The 23,669-nt window shown below is 38.0% G+C and overlaps 2 protein-coding genes and 1 pseudogene across 4 annotated transcripts in view; 1 reads left to right on the top strand and 2 right to left on the bottom strand.

The window, feature by feature from the left end:
- Positions 1-9,330, bottom strand: part of FAM126B (family with sequence similarity 126 member B) — a 69,225-nt gene extending 59,895 nt beyond the window's left edge. For both annotated transcript variants that reach the window (XM_040228822.1, XM_040228823.1), the window contains exons 1-2: positions 9,237-9,330; positions 8,398-8,431 (exon numbers count right to left, since the gene is read on the bottom strand). The gene's annotated coding sequence lies outside the window, so the exon portion shown is untranslated. The remainder of the gene's footprint in view (positions 1-8,397; positions 8,432-9,236) is intronic.
- A 72-nt stretch (positions 9,331-9,402) lies between these two features.
- Positions 9,403-19,930, top strand: NDUFB3 (NADH:ubiquinone oxidoreductase subunit B3). 2 transcript variants are annotated; one of them, XM_040228825.1, is made up of 3 exons: positions 9,403-9,683; positions 16,451-16,592; positions 19,643-19,930. In XM_040228825.1, exons 2-3 carry the CDS (start codon positions 16,453-16,455, stop codon positions 19,797-19,799), a joined length of 297 nt encoding a protein of 98 aa, XP_040084759.1. In that variant the 5' UTR covers positions 9,403-9,683; positions 16,451-16,452; the 3' UTR covers positions 19,800-19,930. The 2 variants fall into 2 exon arrangements, with proteins under 2 accessions (XP_040084759.1, XP_040084760.1); XM_040228826.1 differs by lacking the exon at positions 9,403-9,683 and adding an exon at positions 11,873-11,999.
- Positions 19,931-21,171: 1,241 nt separating this feature from the next.
- LOC120854628 lies at positions 21,172-22,697 on the bottom strand (annotated as a pseudogene).
- Positions 22,698-23,669: the final 972 nt, after the last annotated feature.

Here is a 23,669-nt window from a genome sequence, read left to right as displayed (position 1 = left end):
AAGAGGTGGCAAGAATACACAGAAGAACTGTACAAAAAAGATCTTCATGACCAGATAACCACGATGGTGTGATCACTCACCTAGAGCCAGATATCCTGGAATGTGAAGTCAAGTGGGCCTTAGGAAACATCACTATGAACAAAGTTAGTGGAGGTGATGGAATTCCAGTTGAGCTGTTTCAAATCCTGAAAGATGATGCTGTGAAAGTGATGCACTCAAAGATACCAGCAAATTTGGAAAACTCAGCAGTGACCTCAGGACTGGAAAAGGTCAGTTTTCATTCCAACTCCAAAGAAAGGCAATGCCAAAGAATGCTCAAATTAATGCACAATTGCACTCATCTCACACACTAGTAAAGTAATGCTCAAAATTCTCCAAGCCAGGCTTCAGCAATACGTGAACCGTGAACTTCCAGATGTTCAAGCTGGGTTTAGAAAAGGCAGAGGAACCAGAGATCAAATTGCCAACATCCGCTGGATCATGAAAAAAGCAAGAGAGTTCCAGAAAAACATCTATTTCTGCTTTACTGACTATGCCAAAGCCTTTGACTGTGTGGATCACAACAAACTGTGGAGAATTCTCAAAGAGAGGGGAATACCAGACCACCTGACCTGCCTCTTGAGAAATCTGTATGCAGGTCAGGAAGCAACAGTTAGAACTGGACATGGAACAACAGACTGGTTCCAAATAGGAAAAGGAGTGCGTCAAGGCTCTACATTGTCACCCTGCTTACTTAACTTATATGCAGAGTACATCTTAAGAAACACTGGGCTGGAAGAAGTGCAAGCTGGAATCAAGACTGCCGGGAGAAATATCAATAACCTCAGATATGCAGATGACACCACTCTTATGGCAGAGTGTGAAGAGGAACTAGAAAGCCTCTTGAGGAAAGTGAAAGAGGAGAGTGTAAAAGTTGGCTTAAAGGTCAACACTCAGAAAGCTAAGATCATGGCATCTGGTCCCATCACTTCATGGGAAATAGATGAGGACAGTGGAAACAGGGTCAGACTTTATTTTGGGGGGCTCCAAAATGACTGCAGATGGTAACTGCAGCCATGAAATTAAAAGACACTTACTCCTTGGAAAGAAAGTTATGACCAACCTAGACAGCATATTGAAAAGCAGAGTCGTTACTTTGCCAACAAAGGTCCGTCTAGTCAAGGCTATGGTTTTTCCAGTGGTCAAGCATGGATGTGAGAGTTGGACTGTGAAGAAAGCTGAGTGCCGAAGAATTGATGCTTTTGAACTGTGATGTTGGAGAAGACTCTTGAGAGTCCCCTGGACTGCAAGGAGATCCCACCAGTCCATTCTAAAGGAGATCAGTCCTGGGTGTTCTTTGGAAGGAATGATGCTGAAGTGGAAACTCCAGTACTTTGGCCACTTCATGCGAAGAACTGACTCATTGGAAAAGACTGATGCTGGGAGGGATTGGTGGGGGTGAAGAAAAGGGGACGACAGAGGATGAGATGGCTGGATGGCATCACCAACTCAGTGGACATGAGTTTGAGTGAACTCCGGGAGTTGGTGATGGACAGGGAGGTCTGGAGTGCTGCAATTCATGTGGTTGCAAAGAGTCGGACATGACTGAACAACTGAACTTAAAATTCATATACTGAAATACTAACTGCCAATGTGATTCGGAGGTGGGGCCTTTGGTGGGGTGGGTAGTGATTAGTTCATGGAGTAGCATCTCATGAGTGGGATTAGTGCCCTTATAAGAAAGATCCCCAGTGAGCTCTCTCACATGTTAAAACACAATGAGAAGGCAGCCATCTCTGATATAGGTTATGGGTCACTAGCTGACATAAAATTTTCTGGCATCTTGATCTTGGACGTCCCAAGTTTATGAACTGTAAGAAATAACTGTTTGGTGTTTAAACCACCCAGTCTATGGTACTTTATTATAGCAGCCTAAATTGATGGAGAAAAAGGTCCTTTTCTATTTCTCCATTCCCTTGAATTTGGACTAGCTTACTGAACTGCTTTGACCAACAGAATATGGTGGAAGGGCTGTTAAATAAGTTCCAAAGCCTAATCCTCAAAGAGGCCTTGCAGCCTTACAGATTCTTTACCTTTTTAGAAGACTACCTTAAGAATGCCCTGTAAGGATGCCAAACCAGCCTGCCAGAGGATGAGAAGCCACACTGAGAAGAAATGAAGCCCTTTAACGAACACCCAGCACCGTGTGCAAACATGCGAGTGCCAACATTTGCAGGTTGGCTAAACAATTCCTTGTTGGTTTCACTTGGCTCTCTCATGCAGCTGAATCCACCTGGAGGGTTGACTGAGTTAGAAGGTCCAAGATGTTCACACTCATATGTTTGCACACGGAGCTGGCTGTTCATTAAAGGGCTTCAGTTCTTCTCAGTGTGGCTTCTCATCCTCTGGTAGGCTAGTTTTTCTACAGAATCATGCAACATAAAAAAATCTTTTAGTCCTGAGTCATTAAATCTTGGGGTACTGGTTTAGGCAGCAGCAACAAACTTTAAGATAATACTTAAAACAATAGCTTCTTGAAGGTGAGAACAATTGCTTGAGATTTTTCTGTTTTTATCTTTAGTTCACCTATTATAGTATCTTGTAAGCCATGCTGACTCCAGCGCTTCATTCTACTACAATTAAAAAAAAAATTAATGTGTGAAAACACAATGGAGAGCCATTAAAGGATTTTGTATGAAGTGAGTAATATGTAATAGGCACTTTGGAAGAGAACTCTGGTTACAATGTAGCATGGACCAGAGGGAGGAAAGACCTACAAAGGCAGGTGACCAATAAGAATACTGTTGGAATGGTCCTAGTGAGAGGTCTAGTAGGAAATTAGGTGCCTAGACCATAATTACTGTTACTGCTGTTCCTACTATTACATGTATTATGTATTTATTTTTTATAGAATGTCACCTTGGTGTCTTTAAAAAAAAATTTATCTTTATTGAAGTCTAGTTGATTTACAATGTTATGTTAGTTTCAGGTATACAGCAAAGTGATTCAGTTACATATATGCAGATGTGTATATACAGAATATATATTCTTTTTCAGACTCTTTTCCATTATACAGTATTACAAGATACTGAACATAGTTCCCTGTGCTAAATATAAATAGTAAGTCTCTGTTATCTATTTTATATATAGTAGTGGTATAACACATTTATGATGAACCAACTACTGTAATTAGAAATTTTTATGTATTTGCTCATTTAATCCTTAATACAACCCTTTTAAAGAACTTTTTATTTTGAAAACAATTACAGACTCACATTCCCAAACCATGTGCCAGAAGGTCCCACGTATCCTCTCCCCAATGGTAACAACTTGCATAACTACAGTAAAATACCAATACCAGGAAACCGACATTGGTACAGTCCACAGATATCATCACTCAGGTTACTCAGATATCACCAGTTTTACAAGCATTCATTTGCCTGTGCATGTGTATGTGTAGTTCTATACAACTTTATAAAAGATGTAGACATGTGTAACTATCACCACAATCAAGACACAGAACTATTCTGTCACCAAGAAGATCCTTTATAATCACTCACTCCCGTCTCCCTGATCTCTAACCACTGACAAACACCACTCTGCTCTTCATCTCTGTAATTTTGGTATCTCAAGAACACTATATAAAGGGAATCATACAGAATGTAACCTTTTGAGAGTGGCTTTTTTCACTTCAGACTCATCCTAGTTGTTGCATGTATCAACAGCTCATTCTTTTTACTGCTGTATATTATGAATGTGCCACCATTTGTTTAACCATTCACCTGTTGAAAAACATTTGGGTTGTTTCCAGTTTTTGGAGATTAGGAATAAATTTGCTATGAACATTCAGATACAGGTTTTTATATGAGTTTAAGTTTCCATTTCCCTGGAATAAATGTTCAATAGTGCAGTTTCTGGGTTGTACAACTCTGTTTTTTCAAAGAAATTGAAGCTATAAACGGTGAAGCTGGGATTCTAATCTAGATCATCTGCCTCTAGGTCCTAACTCTTCACACTGTTTCCAGTGGTTGTAGAAACTGAGAGAAATAAATGGAATCAAAGAAACAGTAAGGAGGTAGAGTCAACAGAACCTAGCATTGCTCAGATGAGGGGTGTATGAATAAAGTGTCAAGACTAACACTAGGTTCCAGCTTCAGCACATTAGATAGATGGTAAAATATAAACTGAACTTTAGGTATGCTGTATCTAGGGGATACGCAGGGTTTCCCAGGTGCCACAGCAGTAAGGAATCCACCTGCCAATGCAGGAGAAGGAGGAGATGCGGGTTTGATCCCTGGGTCAGGAAGATTTCCTGGAGGAGGAAATGGCACCCCACTCCAGTGTTCTTGCCTGGAGAATCCCAGGGACAGAGGAGCCTGGCGGGCTACAGCCCATGGGGTCGCAAACAGCGGACATGACCGAGCACACATGCACAGGGAATCTGCAGATCATTCCCATCTTGCAGGCAACTAGATTACAAAACAGAACTAGGTATCAAGAAAAACTCTGGTTAGAGACAGAGATTTGAGAATCATCACATTTAGATGCTGAGTAACATCAGAGAGACAGGGTGCAAAATGACAAGAGATCTGACAACAGAACCCTGAAGAATAGAAATAATTGTTCCCTTTAGTTTTTCTCCCCACAATCAATAAAACAGTACGTACTGTGACACTGAAAATTCATATTAACTTTAGATCTTACAGCACTTCATGCCCACTTATCAGTTTTACAATGCTATTATAAAGTATGAGGTATAGAGTAATAGACTTTCCCCTCCCCCACTCTCTTTCTCATTTAAAAAGAAATATAAAAGGAATACAAGCTGATTAAAAAGTCTTAATATGTCAGTATACATTTGTCCAAACCCATACAGAGGACAATACCCAAACTGAACCCCAGTGTAAACCATGGACTTTGGGTGATGTCAATGTGGGCTCATCAACTGTGACTAATGCACCACTCTGTGGGGTGTACTGGAAGCCATGCATGTGTGAGAGGGTGTACAGGAACTCTCGGTATTTTCTACTCAATTTTGCTATGAACCTAAAACTACTCTAAAAAGTCAATTAAAAAATAAAATTAAGCCTCAGTACAAAAGAATATGTAAAAAGCATAAATTTCACTACTCTCTCAGTATCCAACTCCCTCTACCCATTTTTCAAAAAAAAAAAAGATATGTAGAAAGGAATTTAAAGAGGTAAACTGACAAATCTTAGAGCTAAATAAGAATCAAGCAATACCAAGGGTCAATGGATAATTTCAATTATACCTTAATAAAAAAAGCCAAGGATTCATAATGATAAAAGTGATAGATAAGTTTGATTCTCACCTTTTTGGAAGTTCAGTATTTTGCAATAGAATAAAACAACTATTATGGAATCCATGCTTTGCCATTTAACAATTTAAGTGAAAAAAAAAAAAAAGAAAAAAAAAAAAAAACAATTTAAGTGCCACGTCCCATTATTTTATGACTACATTTTTTGCAGTTGTATCTCAAACTGAGAAAGAATTTTATAAACAAAGTCACACCTCTTAATATATTAATAATTGACTTTTTTATTCCTTTCTCTAAAAATAAAGTCTACACATTTATTTTTTCTCATACCTGTCTCCATGGAAGACAAATACCTAAATAGAACATCTAGGATTTATAAGGATGAATCATGAATTTCTAAACATATCCTGTGTCAAAGTTAACACATTCACAATTTCAAGTTTTTATATTATTATTCTTTTTTTTTACCAAAAGATGAGTCTATAGCTTCATCATACCATAGCAATATTGCAAGAAAAACCCTTTCATCAAGAAAACTTCCAGGCTTCCCTGGTAGCTCAGTGGTAAAGTATCCACCTGCCGATTCAGGAGACAAGGGTTCGATCCCTGATCTGGGAGGATCCCACATGCCGCAGAGCAACTAAGCCCATGCGCCACAACTACTGAGCCTGTGCTCTACAGCCTGGGAGCCACAACTACTGAAGCCCTAGAGCCCACCCTCCAAAACAAGAGAAGCCACCGTAATGAGAAGCTCTCGCACCAAAATTAAGAGTAGCTCCTGATCTCTACAACTAAAGAGCCTGTGCAGCAATAAAGACCCAGCACAACCACAAAGAAGAAACTTCAAATTCTTATTTCCAAATTCTAGTGGTAGAACTAGATAGCTTTCAGAGACATTAAGAGAACAGGTTTGAATAATGAAAGAAATTAGCTTGGTTTATGTAAAGGAGCTAAGTGCCAAGTAAAAACTAATTCCAACCAAAACATTCAGCACAATTTTTATTTCTGGCAACTTTAGCTCCTGGCTAGAAAATCCATCCCAGTTATGACAATAAATGGTAAAAATTTATTGAGCTATAATATATTGATAGATTTAGAAGCCCTTTGTCTCAAGCTAAAACTACTGTTCTGGTTCACACCACATTGGGAGAGCCTTAAATGAGATCAATGATTCTCAAGTGGAAGCCTGTGGTAAACCGTATCATCTAGGGGATTTATTTTTCCTTCAAAATATATCTACCTTCCTCATATTCTCCCTACCACTAAGATTCTTCAGCAAAGTGGAGATGATATAATGGAGATGCATGTGTACCTTTTTTTCTTTTAACTCTTAAGATTATTCTGATATATATGTAACTCCTCACTTTCATGGAGAATTCCTGAATTAGGTCCAACTCTGCTTTTTTAAATTTTATAAATATTTTCCAATCGTATTTTTAAACATTGTATCAATAGCAAACAAAAGAAGCCGAGCTACAAAGTGGCAAGAGCACAGCAGAAAGCATAGCAGGTAAGGGGCTGTACTAACAGCAGCCCTAAGCAACCTAGAGTTTTCTGTGCCAGCTCCCTCCAGAACCCATTATATTACATTTTAGATGAATGTTCAGCTCATCATCCTGAGAAAAACACATAGTCTACTAGTCAGATAAAAATGTAAAAAGAAGCTATTTTGGACATCAAAAAACTAAGCCATAGAAAAAGAAAGACAAAAATTCCTCTGTTCCTGCATTAAAAGAACAATAACAAAGTATTATTTTGTGCAGCTGATAACTTGTTTGGAGACTTTCTGCTCATATTTTATTATTTTAGTTTTTCAGTATGTAGCATTATTTTTCTATTATAAAATCCAGTCAAGCTAAAAACCTTAATCGTTCTAAAACCCAATAAATTACTACAGAATGCCAAAAATGTATGAAAAAAAAATCAAACAATCCTAATCCATATTGTTTGTCAAGACAGTTTAAGAGCTGGATTAGAAAAACAGGCTTTCAAGGTCCATTTTTGAGCAAACAATACTTCTTCACGGCCTTTGTTTCAAATCCCTTATAAACAGCTTCAATATTGAAATGTACTAGAAAAGATAATTTCTAATCACATATAAATAATCAGCCAATTATTATTATATTCTAATTTGGATTAGTGTTCTTTAAATCACTTGCTTATTTCCTATTCAATGTTCAACTTTATTGCATTCAACAATGACACCTACTGGCCATTTAGAATCAGCCATTCTCTAAGACATCTCTAGTAGGCTGGTTACATAATAAGAAGAAACACATACATATACACACAAGATACACATAACCTGCATGAAAACAGAGATTTATTCATAGGTACTCGCACTACAGAACTTCACCTAAAATAGAAGCAGAACTGTTCTTTGTGACTGAGTATTATTCTTGCCAAAAGATAAGGAAGAATGAAATACCAAGTATCAAAATTTTATCTGAAACAGATAAATATCCCAGTACTCTAAACATTTCAGAACAAACTCTTGATGATCCAACACTCTTCACCAAATGACATTTAGAGGAAAAAAAGTTCCTAATTTAGTTTCTGGGATATACTAATATAAATCATCAATAATAGGAAAAAAAAAGAATTTTGGAAAGTTCTTCTGACATGCAGTATTAAAATAAGCTCAGAAAAATTATATACTTGCTAATAAATACTACATTAGTCTTTATAGTCTAAGCTAAAGGCAACATTTCAATCAGCTTACATTTTAGAAATGTACAATGCCTCTTTTAAAACTGCTTTCCAATGCGCTATAAAATATCAGGCTTTTTAATGTAGTATGTCATTCCATAATACACAGTGAATGGAATTCCATTTTAATTCTACATTTCAAAGTGCAAATGAGTGACAGAAACTTAGAGTTATATCTGTGAACATAGTTTACCTCTATCGGAGAGGGTCAAAGGACATACTTTTTAAACCTAAGAAATAAATAATTCATAACTAGTTTCCCAGACTTAGGGAGCAAATTACTTAAAAGATAACTTCCCCTCCCTCCCCACCCCCCACAAAAAAAAAATCAGACCACCATCTCTTTTTCAGTCTCTAACGTCCACAATATTTAGGGAGTGAAAAAAAAAATTACCAACTAATTTTCTAGTCATTTTCCAAGTTGTACTTACCTTCTGCTATAGATTTTCGAGCGTCTCCACTTCCCTTAAGATTTGGGGGGAAAAAAAATTGTAGTCAGTCATGACCCTTAAAACAAATAAATTCACGAACTACAAAACGTGAACCTGGCCACGCTCATCTCAAACTAACACATCTCTCAACCCAAGTCCATATTTGGGATAAGCTCTTCGTGACTACTCTATCCTTCATGGTTCTTCGCCCACAGAGCCTGCCAGGATAGAAAACAGTCAAACCAACAGGGGGAATAAAACAAAAAAACTATTCAGACACATTAATAGGTTGCAAGACCTCCTCTTTTCAGGAGGGACAACCTAGTTGTTTGCGTAAATAACAGCCAAGGGTTACATAATGTATAGCTATGAAGTCTCAACTATCTCACTGGCAATATATATTTTTCTTCATCGCTACCCCAGTTCCCACTCTGAGAAATGGCCCTAGGAAGAAGCAAACCCTAGGATTTCTCCCAGGTGTTTGCAATGTCGCGTCCTCTTCTCTCTCTGAGCTCCATACAAGGAATTCCTCCAGCCTTCACAACACCGTCTTGCTCCCGCCTCTCTCCGGTCTCCGCCAGCGCCACCGCAGCCCCCCACGCCCGAGGCTCCCAAGTCGCCCCGCAGGGCTCAGCCTCCACCGGCCTCGGCTGCTTCTCCTCCTCGCGACCCTTCCAAGCAGCTACCTATCTCCTAGTGGTTCCGGAACCACCAAAACTAGGGCTAACGCCTTCCCAGACCAACCTCGGCAGATCCCGTCTATAGCTCCTGTGGCCGAGAAGAAGAAAATCCTTCCTATCTGGCACTCCGCGTCCCCCAAAGACAGCGCCGCCGCCTACCTGTCACCCCGCTGCCTCCGGCTTCTTACCGCCACCGCCTCCCACAGCAGCCTGCCAACTGCAGCGCAACAACCCGCCCTCTCATTGGGTGATTCCACTCTCCAACAACGGTGCCGCTGATTAGTAGCAGAATGCCCGCGGCCTCCCTCTGTGCAGCGTCTAAACATTCCGGCCTCCTTGCAAGGACGACGTCGCGTTTTCCTCACCCTCTGTCCTCCACAGTTTCCCTTACGTCGGCCAAACTACAGATGCACAGATATGCGGGGGAAATGTCCACTTCAGGCCGGCTTCATGTCACCTCCGCTGGTCCAGGAATCTGTGACCCAGCGCAAGAATGTTTAATTTCTCCTCTGGTTTCCTGCCGTAAGTAACTCGAGGTGACAACTTCCGTTTCCGGTTGCTGGAAGGGTGAATCTTGAGTGTCCTGAGAGGTCAGATTGCTGTCAGGTAAATTGGGGAGCTGTTGGGAGATCGCTCGCTCGGGAATAAGAATGAAACTCTATTCTGAGGATTGTCAAAAGGGAGAGACTAAATGGAGGATGATGAGAGTGCTCAAGAGGGAACGAATCGAAGAACTATCAGGAGAGAACAACGAAGTCCTGGAGTAGTGAGGGGTGGCTGTAGGATGCAATGAGAATCACTCTAGTTAAGTCCAGACCCTTTTTTTTTCCTCCTCTGCTACCCCGTGTTTTTTGGTTTACCTTTGAATCGAATGATGGTACAACCATCCTCGAATTGAAAGTTTGTAAATTTGCAATGCCTGCCTCACGAGCCTGTGTTTGTTGTTCTTTAGTCGCTAACTCGTGTCTGGCTCTTTTGCGACTCCATGGACAGGTGCCTACCAGGCTCCTCTGTCCATGGAATTTCCCAGACAAGAATACTGGAGTGAGTAGCCATTTCCTTCTCCGGGGGATCTTCCCGACCCAGGACCCGCATCTCCTGCATTGCAGGCGCATTCTTTGCCGCTGAGCCACATGGGAGTTGCTCAGTTGTCCCTGGCTCTTTGCGACCCCATGAATTGTAGCCCACCAGGTTCCTCTATCCGTGGGATTTTTCCTGGCAAGATTACTGGACTGGATTGCCATTTCCTCCTCCAAGGGGTCTTCCTGACCCAGGGCTCCAACACGCATCTCCTGCATTGCAGGCGGAGTCTTTACAGCTGAGCCACCTGGGATGTATAGTATAATTTTATTTATTTGTTTTTTTTTTTTTTGAAGATTTAGTATTTATTTATCTGGTTGCAGTCCGGCCTTAGTTGCAGCACATGGGATCTTTGTTTTGTCATGCGTGACCTTTCGTTGCAGTGTTTGGGGTCAGTGTTGTGGCAGTCAGCAGTTGTGGCACACAGGCTTAGTTGCTCTGCATTGCATGACAGATTCTAAACCACTGGACCACCAGCGAAGTCCCTGTAGTAACTTTTAAACTAGATTTTTCTGGCATGAATGTTTATGACACAGAGTTAAAGTGAAAAGGAGATACAAAGTCATCACATTAATGTTTAGTGTGATTACTCTTTTTAAATTGCCTATACACAGATGCAGGGACTGGAAGGGACACTAAAGGTGAAACCAGTTCATTTGTCTTTAATTTTCTATTTTTCCTATGGTAATAACAATTTTTTAGAGGAGAAATTGAAACATATAATTCAAAGTCTTTGGTAAACTGTGAAATTATGTATATTGTAAGTGGCATTACCCACTTATTTCCTTCTTAGGGAAGGTACGCCTGCACTCTTCCTGTACTAGAGCCAGCTCCCTTGAGTGGAGATTGATCTTCACCAAACTTATAGGTTCATTTCAGACATAGATAGAATGAGGTGGGGAAAAAAAATTAGTGATTACATGTTCTTTCCTTGTTGAACTAATTTCCTTGCTGTTCTTTTTTGAGCAGCTCTGAAATGGAAATTAATCACCTCTTACTGACTTCTTTACACAGTTTAAGTCACTTTATCTAATTTTAATTTTTATTGTGACATATACATAGCAGATGGAGAAGGAAATGGCAACCCACTCCAGTGTTCTTGCCTGGAAAATCCCATGGACAGAGGAGCCTAATACATATAAGAAGGCTATATAAAACATAAGTACATATAAACAAATTATAATCAAGCAAACAATTGACCCCGTTCATTTCAGTCGCTCAGTCGTGTCCGACTCTTTGCAACCCCATGGACTGCAGTACACCAGGCTTCCCTGTCCATCACCAACTCCTGGAGCTTGCTCAGATTCATGTCCATGGAGTCGGTGATGGCATCCAACCATCTCATCCTCTGTTGTCCCCTTTTCCTCCTGCCTTCAATCTTTCCCAGCATCAGGATCTTTTCCAAGGAGTCAGTTCTTTGCATCAGGTGGCCAAAGTATTGGAGTTTGAGCTTCAGCATCAGTCCTTCCAGTGAATGTTCAGGACTGATTTCCTTTAAGATGGACTGGTTGGATTCTTTGCAGTCCAAGGGACTCTCAAGAGTCTTCTCCAACACCACAGTTCAAAAGCATCAGTTCTTTGGCGCTCAGCTTTCCTTATGGTCCAACTCTCATATCCATACATGACTACTAGAAAAACCATAGCTTTGACTAGACGGACCTTTGTTGGCAAAGTAATGTCTCAGCTTTTTAATATGCTGTCTACATTTGTCATAGCTTTTCTTCCAAGGAGCAAGCATCTTTTAATTTCATGGCTGCAGTCACCATCTGCAGTGATTTTGGAGCCCAAGAAAATAAAGTCTCACTGTTTCCATTGTTTCCCCAGCTATTCACCAACCTTCAGGTTAGGAAATAAAGCATTGCCAAAAGTTTAAAATATGCATTCTCAACAGAGATGATTGTCTTTAAGTCAGTAAAAATTGGTTCTTGTTAGGTGGAGGTGAGAGGGCAAAAAAAACCCCACAAAAACCTTTAGGTATTAACAATACAATGGTTTGTGGCCCTCCAAAAAGCCATAGTACATAAACTGGGGTATTAAAATTTCACTTGGAGGGGTAAGGTGAGAACATGATTAACAGGGACAAAAAGGTCTAAAAAAGCTCTTTTGGGGTACAATAATTACAATACTTTGAAAAACACTGCCTTAGAAGTTCTGTGAATGAGTTACTGTGATTCCATCTCCACCAGGAGTAACCACTGTCCTAACTTGTAATAATAATGTACTTGTTTCACTTAAATTTTTTCCACAATGCATTCCTAAAAAATGAATTGTTAGGTTTTTTTTCATTTATATAAATGAAATTAAAAGTTATATATATTTTTTCTGACTCACCCCTTGCTCATTGTTTGTGAAATTCATTCATACTCTTCCATGGTTGTAAATTTGAGTTGTTTACAGTTTGGGGCAAACATAAATAACATGACTAGAAAGATTCTTATAAAACTGTTATTCAGATGCAAGAGTTTCTCTAGAGCAGTGCTGTCTAGTGCAGATATAATTACAAACCACGTACTTAAAATTTTCTAATAGCCATATTAAGTATAAAGAGACAAAATTTTTAAAATTTATTTGCTTTTAATTGGAGGGTAATTGCTTTACAATGTTGTATTGGTTAAGAAACATAAAATTATTTTTAATAGTATATTTTATGTAGCCCAGTATATATATTGAAAGTATTATCATTTTAAGATGTACTCAGTATTAAAAGCTACCAATGAAATGCATTTTCTTCATGCTGTCTTCAAAATTGATGTATTTTATTTTACCCTTTCAGATATGCTGTTTATATCTATAAAAACACAGTGCCTATGACTGGAATTGTTAGGCCATAAGATATTCAAGGGACTTCCCACGGGGCTCAGTTGTTAAAAAAACAAAACAAAACAAAAATCTACCTGCCAATGCAGGACATGCAGATTCTATCTCTAGGTCTAGAAGATCCCCTGGGGGAGGAGGAAATGGCAAGCCACAGTATTCTTGCCTGGAGAGTTCCATGGACAGAGGAGCCTGGCAGGCTACAGTCCATGGGGTTGCACAGAGTTGACACAACTGAGCATGCACACACGCAAGATATTCAAATATTTAACTTTTCTGGGTCATACCAAAGTTCTTTACAGTGGTTGTGTTAAATTGCATTCTCACCATCTGAGTGTGAAAGTGGAAGTCACATCATCACAGTGTGTTTTTACAGTCTTGCAAGGTTGGTTCTAACTTCATGTTATATGAAGAAACTGAAGTTCAGCAAGATTAAAATGATTTGATCAGGATTTTATAGCTGTTAATGGTGCACTCAGGGTTTAATACCAGATCTGTACAGCACCAAAGTCTGCATTTCAGTAGAATTCTAAGATCAGGATATCATTGTTTGATTTATGGCTATTGTGAAGTAGAAATTATTTTTAAGAGTAAATGAAGCTTCCCTAAAAATATTGTTCAACTTTTTGTTCTTTTTGAAAATTTGTTGAAATATTTAGTAAATCCCTATGAAGGGACTCTTTCTGAAGTATTTTAATTAGATAGAAGAGAAAATACATTGAATTTATTAGAGGAAATTGGGAGAAATGAGTGTTCATGTATACTTACTTTTTTTCAAAGATTTATTTCCAAATTAATATTTTGAGCATAGTAGTAGTATAACTTTGAGATAGCCTTCATACCATAGTAATATTTCAATTTTCATTTTAAAAATCAGGTTTTTTAATAAAAAATTGACCTTTGGTTTTGTATTTTTTCTAGAGTACCTTGATACTTTAGTAGGTTTAATGTTCTAGAATTGATATTTCCAAAAACAGAGTTTACCTTCTAATCCAAAGATTTTTGGAATGAAACATTATTAAAAAATTTTTTTTTAACTCAGGGAACTCAAACCAGGGCTCTTTCACAACCTAGAGTGGTGGGATAGGGTGGGAGGTGGGAGGGAGGCTCATATGTATATGTAAAAGGGAGGGGACATATGTATCCCTATGGCTGATTCATGTTGATATGTGGCAGAAACCAACACAATATTGTAATTATCCTATCCTTCAATTAAAAATAAATTTAAAAACTTTTTTGAAAACATAATCTGAAGAAGCCAACATTTTGTCATTATAATTAAATGCTTCTAAAAGTATTTCTTTTCTGATAATGTATTGAATCTCAAAAATCAGACTGAAATCTGAAACCATAATTTGTTTCCTTTATATTATTGGATCCACCGAACAGTAATGAAATAACGGATTAAATGTTTTATTCAGGGCTGTGAATGTTGTAGTTTTAACTTGTGTTTGTTGGGTATTGGTTTTTATTCTCCTTTAAATGTGAAATCATCAACATAATGTTTTAAATAAATGTAATTTAAATAATGTTTTAAACCGATTTAATGTCTATAAATAAAAATATTAAGTGTTGGCTGATTTGTCAAAATTACTTTGTAGAATTTTGTCCTCCATATTCTGGGAACTATTGTTTAATAAAATGAGTGCTTCACATAATATGTCTTTAGTATACACTATCTAATAATTACCTCTGTCTTCTAAAATGCAGTGTAGGAATCCTGCCTTATTATTGGATTTGTTTATAGTTAAAAATGCAGACAAAACGGTAATAATTATTTGGTTTGGTTTTATTTCTGGAAAGCAATGATTATAGAATTGCTACTGCTAATCTTACACAAATTACAGGAGAGCATTATTAATTTACACCTTCATAATTTGAAATTCATAACAATATAGCTGGGGGTTGAGCTCAAGTATTTCTGTATTATTTTTAAAAATAACACTAGAAAACTGATATCTTTGTATACCCATTGGGGGCAATAACCCACTCCAGTATTCTTGCCTGAAAAATCCCATGGACAGAGGAACCTGGTTAGGCTACAGTCCATGGGGTTGCAAAGAGTCGGACACGACTGAGCGACTTCACTCTTATCAATTAAAAGGGGGTCCTAAGGACTCTGTTAATGGAAGAGAATATAAAAAAGAGAATACTTATATTTATGTATGTATATATCTGAATCACTTTGCTGCACATATGAAACACAACATATGTGTGTGTGTGTGTATGTGTGTGTGTTTAGTCGCTAAGTCATGTCTGACTCTTTGTGACCCCGTGGACTATAGCCTGCCAGACTCTGTCCTGGGAATTTCCCAGACAAAAAGACTGGAGTGGGTTGCCATTTCCTTCTCCAGGGGATCTGCCCAACCCAGGGACTGACCCTGCATCTCCTGCACTGCAGGTGGATTCTTTACCACTGAGCCACTGGGGAAACCCAACATATGTAGGTCAACTATATTTGAATAAAAATTGTTTTTAAGTCTTTGTTGATCTGCAGGAGTCAGCAAACTACAGCCTGCTGGCCAAACTCAGCCCATTGCCTGTTTTTATGTGGCCAGTGAGCTAAGAAGAATTTTTACAGATGAACATTTTCAATCAATTTGATACTAAGGAACACTAAACTTTGAGCCCCAGTTAAGGAAAATGTTACCCACTGAAAGGGAATTGCGGTTTTTTTTTTTTTCATCAGAAGACTTGTATTACAAAAATTATACTCAACTGTTATATTTTGAATTAGTAAGATATTTATGGAAATTTGTTTTCTCTCCTGTTATATAAGTATCTGCATAATATCCTTGATTTTACCTTGTGACCAACAAAGCCTAAAATATTTACTGTGTGGCTCTTTACAGAAAAAGTTCATGTGATCTGTATATATTAACCACAGTAATACTGCAGTTTTAAAAAATTGTCTGAAGAGAGCAAGTATATTTTATTATACATATTCATGCAGTAGACAGTATTGCTTAAAAGTTAGGAGCGAGGGCTCTGAGATGAAGCTTTAAGGTTCAAAACCCAGCCATACCATTGACTGTTTTTGTTACCTTCAGAAAGGTACTTAGCTTCTTGGAGCCTCTTTGGCTTCATCTATAAAATGAAGATAATAATAGTAATCTAAGTTCGAAGAGTTGTTTTAGGAAGACCGTAAGAGAGTTGACACTTAGATTGCTTTAACAGTGCACCTGAGACATAGGGCATGGTAAATGTTTGCTATTACCATAATTAAGAAAGAAACCAAAGAGTAAATGCTTTCTTTTAGTGATGGGCTCTTTTTATATCTTATGTATGTATATTTCCAAACTGAACATTTACTAGTTATGTAATAAGACACTTTAATAAAATTTCTTAACTTCGAGTTTTCAAATATTGGCTCTCTTTTTAAAAGTCACTTTAAGTGTTTTGCCTTTAAAAAAATAGTAAACTTGGGTACTTGATACCTGTAATGTATGTATTTCTCCCTAAATTAATTTTTTCTATAGACATGGCACATGGACATGGACATGAACATGGTCCTAGTAAAATGGAACTTCCAGATTATAAACAATGGAAGATAGAAGGGACACCATTAGAAACTGTCCAAGAGAAACTGGCTGCACGAGGACTAAGGGATCCATGGGGCCGGTAAGAACAATCAAATAATTTAGATAGAATTTATCCTAGAGAAAGAATATCTATGTTCCTTTTCAACATATTCTTTTAAAAAAAAAATCAGTGAAAATGTCTTTTTACATTTAAGTTTTAAGATCAGCTTTATTAAAATATCACAGTAAAATTGACCCTATTTTAAACGTATCATTCCGTGAGTTTTGACAGATATGTACAGTTATGTGACCACCACCACAGTCATGATACAGAATACTTCTAGCATACCAAAAAGGTCCCTCATGATCCTGTGTACTCATTGCGATCCTGCCCCTGGATCCTGGCAGCCCTTGATCTGCTTTTTCCAGAATTTCATGCAGTTGGAATTATACAATCTATAACCTTTTGTTCTGGCCACTTTTACTTAGCATAATGCTTTTGAGACTTAGGTACATTGTTAACTTATAGCATAGTTTCTTCCTTTTTTTATCACTGAGTACTACTCCACTGTATGCATATACGTCGTTTTGTTTACTGTTCACCAGTTCCATCTGGGTTATCAGTTTGGGGCTGTTATGAGTAAAGTTGCTTTAAACATTCAAGTACAAATCTGTGTGAGCATAAGCTTTTATTTCTCTTGGATAAATACCTAACTGGGATTTCTGAATCATTTGATAAGTATTTTTTGGTTTTGTTTTTTAAATTAAAAACTGCCAAACTGTTTTACAAAATGGTTGTACCGTTTTGCATTCTCAACCAGCAATGTATGAGAATTTTACTTGTTCAGTGTCCTCATTAATACTTGGTATTGAGTCTTTCCTGGCCATCCAGTGGTTAAGACTCCATGCTTCTGCTTCTGTGCTTCCATTGTAGGGGATGTGGGTTCAATCCCTGGCTGGGGAACTAAGATCCAGCATGCCCTGTGGTGTGGCCAAGAAAAATACTTGGTATTATCAGCCTTTTAATTTTAACCATTCTAGTGAATGTGATAGTAACATCTCTTTGGTTTTAATTTGCATTTCCATGAAGAATGACGATCATGAGAATCTTCATATGCTTATTTTCCATTTGTATATTTTCTTTGGTGCAATGTCTATTCAGATCTTTTGCCCATTTTATTTATCAGAATGTTTATCTTTTATTGAATTGTAAGAGTATATGTATGTTGTTTTAAATGATTTTATTTATTTAATTATTTATTTTTGGTCCCACTGAAGAGTGTGGGAATCTTAGTTCCCCAACCAGGGATCAAACCCAGGCCTTCTGTGTTGAAGCACAGAGCCTTAACCATTGGGCCACCAGGGAAGTCCCCAAGTCCTTTATCAGATAAAAGTTTTGCGGATTTTTTCCCAGAGTATGACTTAACTTTTCATTTTCTTAATAATGTCTTTAAGACAGTTTTAAATATTGATGTAGTCCCAGTTTAGCATTTTTTTCTTTTATGGGTTTATGCTTTTTAAGATTTTCCTAGTCTTTATTCTGGGAGCTTTTATAGTGTTCTTTCTCCCATTTAGGTTTATGATCCATTTTGAGTTAATTTTTAATGTCATATGAGGTAAGGATGGAGGTTAAAGTTTTTGCACATAAACATCCAGTTCTAGCACTGTATATTAAAAGACTGTCTTTCCCCATTAATTGACCTTGACACCATTGTCAAAAATCTCTTGACAATATCTGTGTGGACTATTTCTGGATTCTTTTTGTTACCTTGATCAATATGTCTAACTTTTGTCAATATGACACTATCTTCAGATCAGATAGTATAAAATGAGATGTCTGATTTTTAAAAAAAGGTTATGTTAGCTATTCTAGGTTCATTGTATTTATATTTACATTTTAGAATGAGCTTTTCAGTTTCTGCAAAAAGCCTGCTTGGATTTTAATTGGGATTGACTTGCATCTTTCAGCTCAATTGAGGATGATTTATGTCTTAACAATATTGAATCATCTAGTCCATGGACAATTCAGATCCCCTTTAATTTTCTTAGCAGTTTTTATACAGTCTTGTACATATTTTGTTAAGTTTATCCTGAATTATTCCATATTTTTATGCTATTATAAATAGTATTTTTAAATTTCTGTTTCCAAGTGTTCATTGCTGGTATATAAAAATATAATTGCTTTTTATATATTGACTTTATCTTGTTACCTTGCTGAATTGAATTTTTAGTTCTAGCAGATGTTTCTCAGAGATTTCTTAGAATTTACTTCATAGAAAATGATTTCATCTACAAAGACCACACTTTTCTTTCAATTTTTTTTCTTGAGTTATTTCACTGTCTAACATTGCTAATATAATATTGAATAAAAGTGGTGTATGTGGACATCCTAGTTTTGTTCCTAACTGGGGAAAGCATACAGTCTTGCATCATTAAGTAGTATGATTTATCCTTACCTGCGATAGAACCCTTTTTCTCAGCAGAGCTTTCTGCTTTGTTTCTTTCTGTGTTCTGGATACTCAAAAGAAGTATTGCCAGAGCAAGAAATTAATCTTCTAAAGTCAGACTTATATGACAGGGGAAAGCAATGATTCATTGAATAGTAATAGTAGTATCTAGTAGTACTTTTTGTGCCAAAATACATCATATATTACTCTGTTTAATCTTTATAATAACACTATAAGATTGATAGTAATCATTACTGAGTAGAAGAAACAGGCCCTGACAGATTAAGTAATTTATTGAGCCTAAAAGGAGTGTATCTCGTAAAGTGGCAGAGCTAAGATTAATACCTAAGTCTCTTAACTTCCTCTTTCCATGAAGCTATAATGACTAGCATGGGCAAAGCTACACAACTGACCTGTGATGGATAGGCCAAGGTGAGTCTTGCATTTGAGAATTCTGTAACATTCTGAGTATTATGACTGTGAAATATGAAACCATCAAGTGCTTTTTCTTGTATTTCATATATGAAATGTGAGCATATAGAGCTACTTATCTTATACCACAGAACAATTCCTATTGTGATCCACTTAAATTATCTTATATAAGGTAGCATTTAAGTCTGTTAGAAAGGTGAAAATCAAATTTATTTTACTTAATGAATAAGTCATATGTGATTATAATTTTCCCCTTTTTTTTCCCCTCTAGCAATGAAGCTTGGAGATACATGGGTGGCTTTGCAAATAATGTTTCCTTTGTTGGAGCATTATTAAAAGGATTCAAGTGGGGATTTGCTGCATTTGTGGTAGCTGTAGGGGCTGAATATTACCTGGAGTCCCAGAAAAAAGATAAGAAACATCACTGAAGATAATACCTGGAAATATATTTTAATGTCTTAACTTTCTTATAAAAAGATTTCTTCACTGTAGCCTACTCACCTATGTGTTTATTCCTTAAGGAATACTAGTAAGATTTAATAAAATAAGAAAACGTGTACCAGTCTGCTTTTTCATTCTTAAAAAAAGCATGTCGAGCCATATCAGATTTGGCTTGGAGAATACATAAGAGGTTGAGTACTGGCAGCAGTACATTCTGCAAATAGCTGACAGCCAGCATATATTTGAACAAATGGATATGTTCTAATAGGTTTCTTTTTTTAATTTTTTAAAATTGTGATAAAATTTGCCATCTTGTTTTTTTTTAAGTGAACAGTCAGTGACATTAAATACATTCATAATATTGTGCTACCATTACCACCATCCATCTCTATAACTCTTTTCATCTTTTAAAATTGAAAATTTATGCCAGTTAATTAATAACCCCCATCCTCCCCTCAGCCTCTGGCAACCATCATTCTACTTTCTTTCTCTGTGATTTTTGACTACTCTATGTAGAAACATGCAGAATTTGTCTTTTTATGACTGGCTTATTTTATTTTGCATAATGTCCTCAAAGTTCATCTATGTTACATATGTCAGAATTTCCTTTCTTTTTAAGGCTAAATAATAATTCTGTTTTATGTATATACCACATTTTGCTTATCCATTCATTAATCGATGAACACTTGGGTTGCTGATGGACACTTGAGTTGCTGCCACACTTTAGCTACTATGAATAATACTGCTATGAACATAGGTGTACTCTTTTTTTTTTTTTTTTTTAATGTGGGATCTTAGTTTACCAACCGGGGATTGAACCCATGTCCCTTGCCATGGAAGCATGGAGTTTTAACCACTGGACCACCAAGGAAGTCCCCAGATTTTTTTTTTTTTAAAGAAAAGACATTTATTCAGCGTCATAATTAGACTATTACATTTAGCAATCAACAGCATGGGTGCAAAAAAATCTACATTAAAACGCTTTGTTGGAATGCTTTACGCTTTCCACAGAACAGAAACTAAAATAACCTGTTACACAATTAGTCACAAGTACAGTGCAAGTTTTTTGCCCATACACATGCTGCTGCTGCTGCTGCTAAGTCACTTCAGTCATGCCCAACCCTGTGTGACCCCATAGATGGCAGCCCACCAGGCTCCCCCATCCCTGGGATTCTTTAAACAAGAACACTGGTGTGGGTTGCCATTTCCTTCTCCAATGCATGAAAGTGAAAAGTCAAAGTGAAGTCGCTCAGTCGTGTCCGACTCTTTGTGACCCCATGGACTGTAGCCTTCCAGGTTCCTCTGTCTATGGGATTTTCCAGGCAAGAGTACTGGAGTGGGGTGCCATTGCCTTCTCCACCCATACACATGAGTATTGTCTAAAACATGTCTTCTTTGTAGCAGCTAGGCCCTGTCACCACTGTGCTTGGCTGAATTCACAAATCTGTTGTAACCTGTAGCTTCCCTGTTACTTCTCTGGCTCTCCTCTCCTGCTAAGCTTTGTTTTCTGTCAGTAATTAAAACCTGCCACCGCCATTGCCGCTGCCATAGCTACTGCCACTGATGGAACCACCAAAGCCACTTTGGTTTCATGGTTTGGCAAAGTATTGGCCTCCACTGCCATAGGGGCCAGAACTTCTGCTCTAAAGTTTCCTCCTTTCGTGGGTCCAAAATTTGAAGATTGATCATTGTAAGTGCCAAAATCATTGTAGCTTCCACCACCTCCAAAGTTGCTTCCACTACCACCACCAAAGCCACCTCCACCTCCACAATTTGTTACAGCTGTCATAGCTTCCACTCCCACCATAGCCACTGCCCTGGTTTCCGTAACTCTGTCCACCACTTCCATAGTCTCTGTGCTTCCTCCAGAGTAACCAGGGCCGCCTCCTTCACAACCACCATCATTACCAAATCCATTATAACCATTCCCACTGCCACCATATCCGCCACCACTACGGCAGTCACAAAAGCCACCTCGACTACTGGCGTTTCCTTCACAACCAAAGTTGTTATTCCTGCGGAAATCACCTCCATGACCACCATCAAAGTTTCCAGAACCACTTGGACCTCTCTGGCTGGATGAAGCACTAGCCTTCTCTTGCTTAGACAGGGCTTTTCTCACTTCACAGTTGTGGCCATTCAAAGTGTGGTATTTCTGAATGACAATCTTGTCTACGGAGTCATGGTCATCAAAAGTTACAAAAGCAAAGCCTCTCTTTTTGCCACTGCCTCAGTCAGTCATGATTTCAGTCACATCAATTTCCCCATACTGTTCAAAATGATTTCTCAGGTGATGTTCTTCAGTGCCTTGTTTAATGCCACCAACAAAAATCTATTTTTTTTTAATTTTATTTTTTAAACAAAAATCTTTTTCACAGTTAAGTGGGCACAAGGTCCTTGAGAATCTCCTCTTGAGACGTCCCTCTTTGGTTCCACAGCTCTTTCGTCCACTTTGTGTGGCCTTGCACTCGTGGCTGCATCCACCTCCTCCACCATGGCGTATGTGACAAACCCGAAGCCTCTGGAGCACTTGGCGTTTGGATCCCTCATTACCACAAGTCTGTGAGCCTCCCTCATTACCACAAGTCCGTGAGCCTCCCTCATTACCACAAGTCCGTGAGCCTTCCTCATTACCACAAGTCTGTGAGCCTTCCTCATTACTCAAAATGGCTGCTCAGACTCTCATAGATTGTTTCAAAGCTCAATCCTCTGATGAAGAGCTTCCGCAGCTGTTCGGGCCCTTTGGAAGACTCTGACTTAGACATGATGACAGGGCGGGGTGGGGGAGCGGAGACTTCCAACAATGCTTTCTCCGTGGCATCCACGGGCAGAAAGAAGTCCCCAGATTTTTAAGAGTTGACTTTGCTGCTTTTACCATCCTCTGTAGGCAGTTTACAGGGACCTAGCAATGGCACCCCACTCCAGTAGTCTTGCCTGGAAAATCCCATGGACGGAGGAGCCTGGAAGGCTGCAGTCCATGGGGTCGCGAAGAGTCGGACTCGACTGAGCGACTTCACTTTCACTTTTCACTTTCACACGTTGGAGAAGGAAATGGCAACCCACTCCAGTGTTCTTGCTGGAGAATCCCAGGGGCGGAGCCTGGTAGGCTGCCATCTATGCGGTCGCACAGAGTCGGATACGACTGAAGCGACTTAGCAGCAGCAGCAGCAGTTTATATTATAAAATATTTGACTGCCTTGTTTATGATAACATGCGCATCTGTCATGTTAGTTTTTCTTATAATACTTTCTACTCTTTCTTTAGTTCTAATTGTTCCCGCATAGTGAGAAGTTTGACATTTTTTCCTGTATTTTCTAACAAAAGATTCTCCCCATATCATTGAATTTCTAAATTTTAATTAAATCTCTAATTAAAGTTGAGACTTAAAACTCGGCTTGCTGAAGATGGGTAATAATTCTGCTTGAAAAATAAAGCTAATATAAAACTCCAGGGTGATTTTTTTTTCTTTGTAAATTTCTTCTTTATAAATACAAACTTGGGAAATCACTAAATAAATGAAACAGATGAACTCCTAATAAGGTGTCAATGGTAAGTGGAATGTGCTAAAATGGAGTCATAAAAAAGACTGCAAAAGAGGATAAGGAATGCATTTAACAGGGAACAAAGAGCAGTGGGACAAATAGAAATAGCAGAATGTTAGATTTAAGCTTAATCATATTTGTAATTATACCAAATATAAATGGTCTAAAATTTAAACTAAAACATTCCAATTACAAGATAGATTGGCATCTTGGGAAAGAAGCAAGACCCAACTATAAGCTGTGTATGTGAAAACCCCTTTAAAGACATAGGGTAAAAGTAAAAGAATGGAAAAAGATATTCTGTGCAAACGCTAA

The sequence above is a fragment of the Oryx dammah genome, unplaced genomic scaffold, assembly GCF_014754425.2.
Source record: "Oryx dammah isolate SB20612 unplaced genomic scaffold, SCBI_Odam_1.1 HiC_scaffold_27, whole genome shotgun sequence".
In the NCBI taxonomy this organism is placed as follows: domain Eukaryota; kingdom Metazoa; phylum Chordata; class Mammalia; order Artiodactyla; family Bovidae; genus Oryx; species Oryx dammah.
The sequence above is the reverse complement of the archived record's forward strand: the minus strand, read 5'-3'. Positions and strand labels throughout refer to the sequence as shown.

Coding starts and splice junctions, on each gene's coding strand:
- NDUFB3 (XM_040228825.1), top strand. CDS start 16,453: ATGGCACATGGACATGGACATGAACATGGTCCTAGTAAAATGGAACTT. Junction 16,593..19,642: donor CTAAGGGATCCATGGGGCCG/GTAAGAACAATC, acceptor TTTCCCCTCTAG/CAATGAAGCTTGGAGATACA.